The sequence below is a fragment of the Egretta garzetta genome, unplaced genomic scaffold (assembly GCF_000687185.1).
Source record: "Egretta garzetta isolate BGI_Z169 unplaced genomic scaffold, ASM68718v1 scaffold258, whole genome shotgun sequence".
Lineage (NCBI taxonomy): Eukaryota > Metazoa > Chordata > Aves > Pelecaniformes > Ardeidae > Egretta > Egretta garzetta.
Window position 1 is genome coordinate 2,578,693 of NW_009260413.1, and position 12,674 is coordinate 2,591,366.

At 37.7% G+C, this 12,674-nt stretch overlaps 1 protein-coding gene across 10 annotated transcripts; it reads left to right on the forward strand.

Moving 5' to 3' along the window:
* Positions 1 to 563: 563 nt before the first annotated feature.
* Positions 564 to 11,607, forward strand: TMEM184C (transmembrane protein 184C). 10 transcript variants are annotated; one of them, XM_035899179.1, is made up of 10 exons: positions 1,688 to 1,749; positions 1,847 to 2,212; positions 2,321 to 2,753; positions 3,708 to 3,913; positions 4,715 to 4,789; positions 5,679 to 5,772; positions 7,146 to 7,258; positions 7,944 to 8,043; positions 8,541 to 8,712; positions 9,175 to 11,607. In XM_035899179.1, exons 3-10 carry the CDS (start codon positions 2,598 to 2,600, stop codon positions 9,465 to 9,467), a joined length of 1,209 nt encoding a protein of 402 aa, XP_035755072.1. In that variant the 5' UTR covers positions 1,688 to 1,749; positions 1,847 to 2,212; positions 2,321 to 2,597; the 3' UTR covers positions 9,468 to 11,607. The 10 variants fall into 10 exon arrangements, with proteins under 10 accessions (XP_035755074.1, XP_035755079.1, XP_035755072.1 ...); XM_035899180.1 differs by having other exon boundaries at positions 1,700 to 1,749; positions 1,847 to 1,883; positions 2,131 to 2,753; XM_035899181.1 differs by lacking the exon at positions 2,321 to 2,753 and having other exon boundaries at positions 564 to 1,749; positions 1,847 to 1,883; positions 9,175 to 11,606.
* Positions 11,608 to 12,674: the final 1,067 nt, after the last annotated feature.

The following is a 12,674-nucleotide window of genomic DNA, read 5'->3' on the forward strand; positions in this document are numbered from 1 at the left end:
GGGGCACCGACGGAGCGAGACGGAATGGGACGGGGTCTCCTTCTCCTTCCGCTTCGATAATGGTGGGTGTTCAAACGGTTGACACGATGGTGAAGAAACCCGAGTCAGTCTGGAGGAGCAGGGCTGGAGCCCTGCCGCTGCCCGGCCCCGAGCTTCTCTTTTGGCGCTTGGCAGTAATAACGCCGGCCTTCGTAACCCGGTATGTCCGGTAATTCTGTCCGGCCAGGGAGAGCTGCGGCGGCAGAGAGGGAAGCTGCTCTTCCACGCCGGGGGTACCGTAGCGCGTCATAACAGTAGCGCCTGAATTATGCACACACGTGATAGCTTTTCTAACAAAAAGTAAAATGCTAACCTTAAAACCATAGAATCATAGAATGTTTTGGGTTGGAAGGGACCCCTAGAGGTCATCTAGTCCAACCCCCCTGCAGGAGCAGGGACACCGCTAACCAGATCAGGTTGCTCAGAGCCCCGTCCAACCTGGCCTTGAATGCTTCCAGGGATGGGGCCTCCACTCCCCCTCTGGGCAACCTGTTCCAGTGTTTCACCACCCTCATTGTAAAGAATTTCTTCCTTATATCCAGTCTAAACCTACCCTGGTTTAGTTTAAAGCCATTACCCCTTGTCCTGTCACACGTGAATTGTCCAATTGAACACAAATGTGTATTGTCCAATTGAATACAGGCTTGTTCCACTGGAGGTGAGCGTTTACATGGTATAATTCTAAGCATTTAATGACAGTAAAAATCTGTCTTGAGTATACTTTAAATTTCGGATTTTTAAACCCTCTTCTGATGCCTTCGTATGTTCAGCATACTGGATGTTTATAGCGAATGGATGGTATCTGAAGTTTCAAAATCGTTAAATCTGATACTGGTAGAGAAACTACTCAGGAGTGATCTTTGGACTAGAAAGCAACAGAAGGTGTTGACGTACAGTAGGGGATCAGAGAAGAAATTCTCAACAAAAAATCCTGAGAAGACTACTGTGTTTCTCAGGTTTTGGTACTTAGGATTATTAATATAGTTATTTTTCAGAGAGCTTTGGTTTAAAGTCATAGCCCTGTGTTTCAGCAGACTATGTATTTTTATAAATATACATGCATATCGATTTCAGATTGTTAAATGAAACTAGTTGAAATCGGTTACTATTGGAACTTGATTTTAAAGCTAGAAATACTTTAAATCCACAAGTTTTCAAAACTTTATAATGAGGCACTGAACTGAGGCAAGTTCCAGACTTAAAGCAAGGAATCTGTTGTGGCTTTCGGTAAACTAAATAGTGAGCATTGGTATGTTTTTGTAGAACGTTTTGTGTTTATTGATGATGGTTTTGTTTGGTTCTGCAAAATTTCTCGTATTTTTCTTCTGAGTTTTTAAGTTTTACTCTAAGCCACATCAACAGGTTGCAAGGGAGGTTTTGAGATTTTTTTGTATTTGAAAAGGAGAGTCAGAAGAACTAAACTTAATATTAACTTTATTCACAGTAAAACATCTTAAAACTTTATTCACAGTAAAAAAAAAAAAAAAAGGAAGATAAATTAGTTATTTTGTTATACTAATAAAACTTCAAAGTATTAATACTGAAACTTTGATCCTGCATTCTTCTTTTTCTTTGCAAGGTTGGCATTCACACCAAGGCATGGTTTATCGCTGGGATATTTCTACTAATGACTATACCAATATCTCTCTGGGGAATACTACAACACTTAGTCCATTATACTCAACCTGAATTACAGAAACCAATAATAAGGTAACATTTCACATTTTACCTGTCCTACAAATGCTTAATTTAATTCAGACTGAAAATACTCCTAGTAATATTAAATGTTCTTTTGTTATTGTAACAGGATTCTATGGATGGTGCCGATTTACAGTTTAGACAGTGTAAGTGTTCTCTTACTGTTAACAGCTCAATAAAATTCTGTTTGCTGTGGGAGTGAGGGAAAACAGTGTCACAGTTAGCAGAAACTATGCTGCATGGAGAGTTGTAGTCTTAGAAACTTCTGGTCATTCCTGTTTATGGAGTATGTCAGAAGTGTAGTTCTAGCAATATTACATTCCTCTTGTGGAGCTTGTGGGATCGCTTTTGCTAACCCTTCTTAACCCTGTCCTTGAGTATCCTTTATGACAGATGTGGAAAGGGGTACGCCACGAGCCTGCTTTTGGTCCTTCCATCTTCAGTAACAGCTGAACTGGAAACCAGACTGATGCAAGTACGGTCTCAAAATTCAGTGCCTTACCTTTGTTTCCTGAGTTAGGCTTAGTACTAAAATTCTTTCCCAAGTTATGCTTAGAGCTAAAATTCTTCCTTTTTGCTTCAGGGGGCAAAGGGTAAGATCCCACAAAAAATCCACTTCTGAATACTCTTATGCAGTAGATTCTATTGGCCATACCAGATGTGGTTCATGTAAGTACATCCCCTGTGGAGATGATTTCAGCCAGAGCATACTGGCTCTAAATCTGTGGACTGTACAGGATGTGTGTTTACATGTTGTCATCACCTCTTGACATTGCAAATGCTTCTGTTTCCCCCATAAAACACAGCTTTCCAGGAACTTTTGCTTTTGCTTTGATTTTTCTCCCATCTCTTGAGTGTTGATGAAGTGTTACTCTTATGTATGTTCTCAATTATTTTTTTTTTTTGAAAGACTGGGATTTAGAGTATCTGAGAGTGATGGAGAGTGGGGAAGAAAACAACGCTATGTGTTTCCTGTGGGGAATATCAACTACCTAAGGTTGATACTTCAATTTCAAGTACAGAATTTTCCTTTGGAAGAAAATTACCTGCTAATTAAATGAGCTCTAGCCAATCATTTGGGGACATTTCCAACATATGGAAACCTTTCCCCAGACTCCTGGATCTTATGGCATTTGCTGCATAGAATGCTTAATCTAAGCTGAATATAAAGTTCTCAGATTCAAATACTGTATTCTCAGTTTACTAGGTGCAGTATTACGTCTTCCACAAAGGTGTTGCATCATCTGTCTTCTCTAATATTTCTTAACTGTGATGGGGATGTGAAGCATCTTCCTGTAGTTCTAGTAAGAAGAAGGTCAGAGAAGGCACAACATTTGCTCTACTACACTACTAGGGAAGCAAAGTACACTCAAAAGACCTGCCTCTATTTAACTCCCCCTGCCAAAAAAACCAAAACTAAACCGACCCAGTAGAAACAGTGCAACAGCAGTGTGATACTCAAAATTAAGAACTGAAAGCTCTGACAGCTGATCCATAATCACAGTTTTGCAACAAAATCACTTTTCTGTCTGAAAGTCTGGAGGGATCGCTGCCACTTTAAGGCTAATCTGCTCCTTTCTTCTATATTTTGCAAACATGCCAGAGCAAACATTTACATTAGATACCAAAAGAAAGCAACTTTAGACTGATGGACTAAAAACTTAGTTCTCAAACCCTTATTGACAGTGAATATGTGAATTTCAGGAAACAGTTCTGTCTTGTATCCTCCTAACAGGAGTAGGTTATGGGTAGGGAACCATCTCAGTTACTTTTAAAGGAAAGACTGGATCGTGTGGTCAAATACAGAGCATCTCTTGTGCAGTGCTTGTTGGCCAAATGCTTCAAGCCCTGTTTAATTAGTGCCTGCTGTCTAACGAAGTATTGCTTGCTGAACTAGCCAGCCAGTGTTGTCTTTGGAATCGCTTTTGTCTTTCTTGCATGTAACCTTTTGTGTACCTCTCTTCTTACAGTGGATAGCTTTGAAATACCCCAACATTGCAATATATGTGGATACATGTCGAGAATGCTATGAAGCTTATGTCATCTATAATTTTATGGTTTTTCTTTCAAATTATCTAACCAACCGGTATCCAAACCTCGTATTAATAATAGAAGCAAAAGATCAGCAGAGACATCTGCCGCCTCTATGTTGTTGTCCATCGTGGGCTATGGGAGAGTGAGTAAATGACATCTTAAAATTTTAAGCTGTGTAATCAGATACAAACATTGTGTTTTCATATTTAGTAGTATAACTGTTGTGGCTTGGCAGAGTCAGTTTATGTTTTGTACTCATTTTGTTTATCAACTGTGAACCCCTACTGAAAGCAGCTGTGAACATGTTTTCATCTAGCTGTAAAACATCCTACAAATTGCATTTCGTTACTAACATGCATTGACTCAGGTGGTGCTAAAGGAAACTTCCTTCTTTTCGAAAAATAAGGAAGAAAAGTCTCCTTGAATTTGCTTCCTTTGCTATCATATAATATTTGCCAAAACCCTCATGTAGAATCACCGGTAGACCAGATAGCCTATTGCTTTTAATTCCACAGGTGAAGGATGAAAGGCCGTATGCTGCTAAACTGTTTGTTTCTGCATGCTTAATCTGATAAGCATCTCTCTTAAGAGATTTTGATAAAGCTGTTTAAAATGTTAAAGACAAACTATGAATGTAAGTAATTCTTAAACATCTTCAAACACAGTGAAAATTGCATTCTCTTTGTTTAGCCCAGTGAGAAGCTTTCCACGGCTAGAAGAAGTGAATCATTGAGTATTTCCTATTATGTATCTATAAAAGTCTAGGTCTTTTGTCTGTTGTGTATATATGCACTATGTAGTTTGGCATCTGAAGTCCTGGAAGCAGAAGTTTAAATTGCCGTGAAATAAAAATTTAGTTTAGTGAAACTACTGAGAACAGGAATCTTCCACAAGTGAATTGTCTTTTAATTCTTGTACAATGAATTTTGTGTTTCTCTTGCAGAGTTTTATTATTTAGATGTAAACTGGGTGTTTTGCAGTACACTGTTGTCAGACCATTTACCACTATTATTGCTTTGTAAGTACGCTCATAAATAATTAATATTGATCTTCAGGATGTAATTTTGAGTTACACTGGAAAGAATTTTCATGCCCTTTGTATTGAATCAAGGCAGTTTGAAAGCAGACACGTTGTGTTACAATGCTAAATGGGTCCCAGTAATTTGAATCAACCTATGATTTCTTTATGACTTCTTTATAGCAAATGACTATTTGCAGAATTGAAATAATAAATACTTAATGCCTGCTGCTGAAAACAATGGGAGAGAACGTGAAGTACTGTTTATGTGGGAAAGACGTTTTACGGTCTCTTAATTTTTAGAGTCTTTTTTCCTCCTTCTCCCTTTTCTCATTGGCTTCAGCAATTGGTTATTTTTAAAGTCAGGTTTCTTGTAACTTTTTCAATTTTATTAAATTTTGCATGTGACAAGCCTGACTGTGTGCCTTCATACATATCATATAACCTGTTGTTGTAAAGGAATAGCAGGCAGTTATGCACGTTGATGCCGAAAGCTTAATTTCATGAACTTTGTACTGATGGTCATTACTGTTAATTCTGTGGGACTCTGCAGAAAGTTGCTACTCACAAAGAATATCCATATAAGTATTTATTTTTGCTGTGTGTGTTTTAACAGTTAAAAACAAAACAGCTAAAAAACCTCCCATGTTTAATTGTTGCATTCATTCAACAATGGCATCTGTTAACCCTGCATTCAAACACTGTTTTTTCTATGGAAAATATAGTATGAACTTCCTGTGCCATATGCTGTTGGAAACTCAATTCTTATGCAGACTCCCCAGTGCCCATATTTGAGTACCAAAAGAGATTTTGGATTCTAACAGTTGATTGATGTAATGAAGAAAGTGATCTTATACTACATAGTGATTAACTCTCAAAATTCTTTCAGAATCTGTGAACTAGTGGGAGTGTATGATGAAGGGAACTTCAGCTTCAACAATGCTTGGACTTACTTGGTTATACTTAACAACATGTCGCAGCTAGTGAGTATCAACAGTACATCTTTCTGCTCTTTTAAGTATTATGTGTTAGTAATTAGTATTATTTTATTAGTAGTATTATTTTATTATTAATATACATTATTAAATATATTCTTATTATTTATTAGTATTATTTTAAGTATTAGTATTATGGGAATCTTCTGTGATGTGAACTACTGACAGTAATTGTGATAATGTCTGGTAATTCTTACAGGTAGAATATTTCCCACAGTAAGTCAAAGTTACTATCTGCTAAATACTATATATGCAAAATACTAGGAAAAGAGATAATCTAAAACATTTCTTATTTTTACTGCAAAACTCCATAAAGCAATAGTGTCCCACCTCTCTAGCCCAGACTATTTGATGGGTGAACTGGCATGGCCCAGGTGTATTAGAGCTGCAGACTTGCCCCTCTGCAGAAGAGATGACTTCACTCGCCCCCGTCGCTTCCTCTGAGCCCACAAAGAATCAGTAGTGGCTGTGTTAAAAATACTGTGTTACAAAGATGGTGGTAACAACATTGACAGGAAAAAATGGAAAGGGTGCATGCAGTGCTGAGATTCTGGCCTGCCAAACACCTTGTTTTGTTGTTCAGCTGCCAGATGGTGTCAGAGTAAGGGTAAGATGTCAGTCCCTAGACTTCAAAGTTCTTCTCTTGGCAGCAGCAGCAGGAGTCAGAACAGCACGACAGCCCACCTGGCAAGGGCATCCTCCTCCTACGGCCACCCCTCTGTTTGAAGGGTGACTGTGATGGAAGGAGCCGTAACTGCTTTCTGCTGTGACAGCAGTCCTGGCAGCAGCACATATTTCTTCATGACCTGGTTGACATGATTGCTTAAAGAAATTTAGCAGTAAGAGGCTAGGAGAACGTGCGTAGGAAGCGGAGATCGGTTCCTTAGGTTTGGCCATACATCAGCTCAGTTGCTTGCAGTTGTCATTAGTAGGAAATTCGTTCAGATTTGCAGTGAAGATTGCATTCATTGCCTCATCTCTCATAAAGAGGCAACATTTGAGGTGGTGTTAACAGAAGCCTGAAACAACATGTGCTTTTTATGCCATTTTCCCTAGAGATACGCTTGGCATTGAAAAGATCTTATGGGACCTTCCTATGCTTTGCTTTAGTGTGTAAATAGATGACCTAAGTCCCTGTCTGCCAATACCATGCATTTGAGAAATACATTTCAGGAAAAAAAGTCTGCTTTAAAACAGTAAGGCAAAGATTCCATAAATCCAGAGCCTCTTTTCTAAAATAGCTTTTTAAGTTTGTATTGTACTGTAATGTATTTTTTAACTGAAGAGATGTTGTAAAACCAGCTCCCTCACAAAATAAACAGGGATTTGAAAGCTTTTCTTCATTTTCTTTTCCTTTTTAGTTTGCCATGTATTGTCTGGTGCTGTTTTATAAAGTACTACGTGAAGAACTGAACCCTATCCAACCTGTTGGCAAGTTCCTTTGTGTGAAGATGGTAGTTTTCGTTTCTTTCTGGTAAGTGAATAATTTACTCATTACTTCTTGCTCTTGGGGTGGACCATCAAAGAGCTGAAAGGCTGGATTTGTTACTGTTGTTAGAGGCAGTTACCCTTAATCTTAGTAAAGTACTGAGAGGGGAAAAGGGTACTAGGATGTTGGACAGAGCAGTCGTCTTCACTTTATTTTTTAGACTTGCTATTTTGTGATTCGCAAGAACATAACTTAATTTTAGAATCTTCACTTGCTGTTATTTCGAAACAAATAATTTTTTTTGGAAGAAAAAATAAAAAAAATACTTTTAACTTTTTTCAAAATAACTTACTGTAAGTTAACTATAAATTACTATTTAAGCATTGCTCACACTTAGCTGCTGCTGAGTGAGTGCATTTGACTATCTGAACATTCCTCCGTGGGCTGCAGTAATGCCCTGAAAGAGAAGCAACTTGTTCTAGTAACTAACTGGAACAACAAACTCTCATTTGCCTCTGTTCTCTGTTGGTCTTCAGGACCATAGATGAATGACATTTATTTTAAGTCTGTTTTCTTCTTAAAATCTAAGTATATAAACGGTAAGTTTTTGTAAGATCCTTCCTATGTACATACATATTTATACATACGAACAGGCCTTGTTTACCAGATTTGCTTGCAGGTCTTTTGGCACTACTGTTAGAATAATAACAATAAAAAATAATCTTTATAGGCAAGCTGTGCTTATTGCATTGTTGGTGAAAGTTGGCGTTATTTCTGAGAAACATACCTGGGAGTGGCAAAGTGTGGAAGCTGTGGCTACAGGCCTACAGGTAGGAGCAGACAATTACTTCTTAGGAGGAATGGCTATATGTAAGATGATATAGGTGATCTCCAGCAAATTTTGTCATACTCACTTTAATTAACACAGGCTACATTAGCACTGAATTTATTGTAAATTGGGCTAAGTTTCAGCCAGTCACCCCAAGTGAGTTTTATGCTCAACACTTCTATACCCGTGTGTTGGGCAGAAGGAATGTGCCCAGGTTAAATCCTCCTGTTGGATATCCTTGCATTCCTTCTTGCAAGAAGTCATCGTAGAGCTGCTGCTTGTTGAATACTCTCTTCCAGCGAGTCAGTGCCTCAGGCAAGGACAGTATGTGTGTGGTACATGCAGCTCTCTGAAGCCTGCCAAGAATATCCTACCTCTGGTGGAAAAGTAGCTGGTGCCAGTACCCCAAGGCAATTGCAGTTTTTCAGTTGTAGAAGACACCCAGGAACTATTTTTCTCCAGTTATGAATGATTAAGTCAGTATCTCTCTCATTGCAGGATTTTATTATTTGTGTTGAGATGTTCCTGGCTGCTATTGCGCATCACTACAGTTTTTCCTATAAACCTTATGTTCAAGAGGCTGAAGAAGGGTCATGCTTCGACTCTTTCCTTGCAATGTGGGATATTTCTGATATAAGGGCAGATATATCGGAACAGGTTCGGAATGTTGGTAAGTAACAGATGGATTTGTATGATCTGTTAACAGCATGTGTATTTCCACTTCATTTTACACTATCACCTATGTCTACAGTACCTTGAGAACATTTCATACCAAATCAGTAGCAGCTGCATCCCTAGAGGATTTCATGGTTTACCTGGCACTTTGCTCTCTCCAGTACTCCTGACAGAGTCTAGTTTGTAATTTTTTTTTTAAACAGATGGATCTCAGGGTAAGTTTCAGGTGTGTTAGGTAGAAGAGAGGGATGTTCTTTTCAGTTCATTTTTTTTGTTTTTTTTTTTCTTTTAAATGGAAATACATCCCTTTTATTTATTAAAGCTAACAATGTAAGACTGTAATAAAACAAAGACTCGTCTTCTAATTTAACACATCCGTTTTAGATTTGATGTGTTCAAAGACCTCAGTATAGTGCTGGAAGTATTAAAAAAGTGTCTTCTTTTGGCATAATTCTAGGCAGGACAGTTTTGGGCCAGCCAAGGAAAATGTTTTTTGCTGAGGATCATGAACAAAACGAGCACACAAGTTTATTGTCTTCATCTACTCAAGACCCAATTTCTGATGCTTCTTCAATGCCATCTTCACCCATGGGTCATTATCAGGGGTTTGGACACACTGTGACGCCTCTCACAACACCAACGACAGCCCCTGCAGTTGATGGTATTTATAACACTTCTGCTATTCGAGACGCTGAGGAGTCACCCGAACTAGAGCACAATTTATCAGAAAAAGCTTTGCATAAAAGTTAAGACTCACCTTTGCTTTGAGTGTGTCAAGGAGTCTGTTAGATACTTGCCACACATGTTCTAGTAAGATGTACCATTAGCGATGGAAGTTGAAGAGCTTGGGAAAGCTACTGCGCAGGCAGGAAGAGGATATGGCTGTAACTGACATCTCGGTTCTGAATCTATCATGGATGTGAGTATCTGTGAGTATCCCATGAATATAAAACACGCACACTGTAAAGGTTTCTGCATAAACTTAATCAACTCCTTGAACTGCTAAACACTTACATATCATGTCAAAATTACACTGACTTTTATTAATACAAAAGAAACATTTTAAAAAAATACTCTGCGCTCTAAAGATCAAGTGTAAATACTACTAGCGTTGGGAAAACTTAATTTCAAGAATGTAATTTAAGGAGGGTGATGACAAAAAGTGTTTATATCAGCTTTGCTTGTCTTCTTATAAGTTCCATACCCCAGTGCTGAATGGAGTGTGGACGAAATGGTAACTTCTGTACAGACGCCATCTTCTTCCCTTTCCTGCGTAGCTATATAAAACCCCTTGTGAAGATAATTATTACAGAGCATCAGTAAGGAATCTATACAAAGAAAGCATTCCCTACATCCCTCACCATAAGATTCCATGCCCGGAACATATGGTTGGTGTATCTGTTGTCCTCGTAGCTTATAATTTATAAATCTTATATATACAGAAGAGACAGACAGGATGATAGGTTTTGGATTAATACCTTACACTTGACTTCTTTTTTCCTATCCTTCTGAAATAAGAATAATGGTTACTACCTTACAGTACACAGAGGGGTGGAATAAAGGTTGTCAAAAAGGAAAAGTAGGAAACAAAACAGATTTCTTTATTTTGGGCTGCAGTAAATTCTTTAACACTTAAGTTTTTTTTAAGCTGTTAAAGCAGGATATCTTGACAGTGTGTCTGTAGTAATTTGTATTCATAAATTTGTGCGTGTGTGATTATTGTATTATGCTTCTAGTATAGCCTCGCTTCAAATGTAATAGTTGATTTATTTTTTTTTTCCCCCTACCACCCCGGAAAAGACCTTTGCTAAGGTAGAACTGAGTAGCTAGTCTAATACTGGAGTTACTAGCATTAGATTTCAGACCAAGAAGTACACTTTTATCAAAATGTCATTTTGCAAAAACTGACAAAATCAGTGGGATATTTTTTTTATCCCATTACCAGATTTTTACTGCTATTGCATGTTTGCAATCTGACAAAAAACCAAACCAAAACCTAGAGCACTGACCTTTGAAGTGACATCTGAAATTTCTTTTTCAGCATTGTTAGCATTTACAGGATATGTTTTAACTTCTGGCTGTCACAGTAAATTCATCTTAAGTGCTTTTTTTCGCAGTACTAGTGTGATGTAAATATTGCGCCTTACTCACTAGGCTGCATATTTTATAGTTGGCTATGTACTTGCTGTATCTGAAGTTAGTGGGAAAGTGCAAATCATAATTTTCAATTTGCCAAGTCATTGCCTTTGTTGTAAATAAGCAATTAAAGATTTTATTTAAACTGTTCACCTTTCAATTTGATTTACTGCTACAGTAATCAAAGAGTGTGAATGACACATGAATACAACTGTCCTCTTCAAGGAAGAAGGGGATGTTAACTGTAGTTAGTAAGAGAGTTTGTGCTTTTAGTAGTTTAAAGCTTGTACCAAAAAGGGAATTCTTGTTTGAGCTTTTGAAGAATCAGAATCTGGTTATTTATGGTTGATTCCAGGTATCTCTTTATGCATGTAATAGCCATGTTCTAAAAGAAAACAACTTGTAAAAGCTTACAACACCTGGGGACTTCAGTGCCCACTGTAGCCACTATTAGAAATAATCTGATTTCCTGCATGTATACAGGTAGAAAGGGGCACTGGTAGAAATAGCATCTGAAGGATCAGAGCTGCTGGAAGCTAAATAGCTACTGTGTTCTAGCTTTTCAAAAACCTCACACTGATGAATTTTTTTTATACTTGAAATTATGTCTGTCTGGTATAAAACTTAGGTAAGGTACGGAGAAGGGACTTTGATAGGAAAACAGTTAAGTGTCCTGGTTGCCACCTTTCACAGCATTTCTGGAAAGCTACTGAGTGAGTTATTTCATTATTACTCAGTTATTGCATGTGCACGGTATTCCTGCATTTTTTTTCCTGGGAGAAAAGTTCATTTTTTTTTTTGCAGTAACTTATAGGATCATACCTTCCCTTTACAGATCACTACTGAATTTCCAAAATAAATAAAATCTTTCCATAACACCTACCCTGTCTTTTGAAAATGACAACAGTAGTCCACGGCATGACACATCAAGTTTACATAAAAAGTTCGTTTGAAAATAGTCCTTCATCTTTATATTAAAACAACAGAGGAGCAAATACGGTTATGCCTAATCTTCTCCTGCCTTTTAATCAGAAGTTTTAAGGATTGCTCTTGCCTCACTTAACACCCTGCTTGAAAACTCAGTACGGGTCATTTTCAGCCCTTTATTTAGTCTCACTGAGTAAGGCTAGAATATGTCCTTATTTTTTCTTTAATTCATTTTGCTGGCATACTAATTACTGAAAAGCTTAATAAATATGCCTAACTGCTGCTGTTTTGATATTTTTGCTTTTATCAGAGGTCTTCCAGCCTGAGAAGCCTGAACACTTCTCTGTAAAACTGCACTTTGTTGAAAGTACCCTGCACCTACTAGGTTTAGTTGCATCAGACAGCAACTTGGATCTTATGAATCATGGTTTTGTTTGTATTTTTGAGGGGGTTTTGGTTTGGTTTTGGTTTTTTGGTTTTTGGTTTTTTGTTTTTTTTTTTTTTTTAAGAAAAGCTGTTTTCTATGTATAGTATGAAAGCCTCTGTTCTACTCTAATTCACTTACATTGCTCAACATTCTCAAGCATTTGACCTAATGAAGAATACATACAGATCTTGTGTGCAGTGAGATTCTAGGAAGATTATTTGTGGATGGCTCTTTATACAGGTCCCTGTTAAGTAACAGCCCCAGAAATGCCTCTTTTACTTTGAAGAGGCAGCAAAATATAAAGAAACTTAGCTACAGAAATATCTTGCTAACAGTGATTCTGCCTCAGAGGTACAAGGAACAATGCTGAGTTAGAAGCTTGTGTTAGTCTTCCCTGTGGATATAAAATTTGATAGAAGGAACTTGTTACCTGCATTATACCAAGAGGTAATGCTGTAGAAGAGGTG

Excerpts from the sequence above, each read along its gene's own strand:
- TMEM184C (XM_035899179.1), top strand. The coding sequence starts at position 2,598 with ATGAAGTGTTACTCTTATGTATGTTCTCAATTATTTTTTTTTTTTGAA. Across the intron at positions 2,754-3,707 it reads GGTTGATACTTCAATTTCAA|TGGATAGCTTTGAAATACCC; the intron begins GTACAGAATTTT and ends CTCTTCTTACAG. Across the intron at positions 8,713-9,174 it reads GGAACAGGTTCGGAATGTTG|GCAGGACAGTTTTGGGCCAG; the intron begins GTAAGTAACAGA and ends GCATAATTCTAG.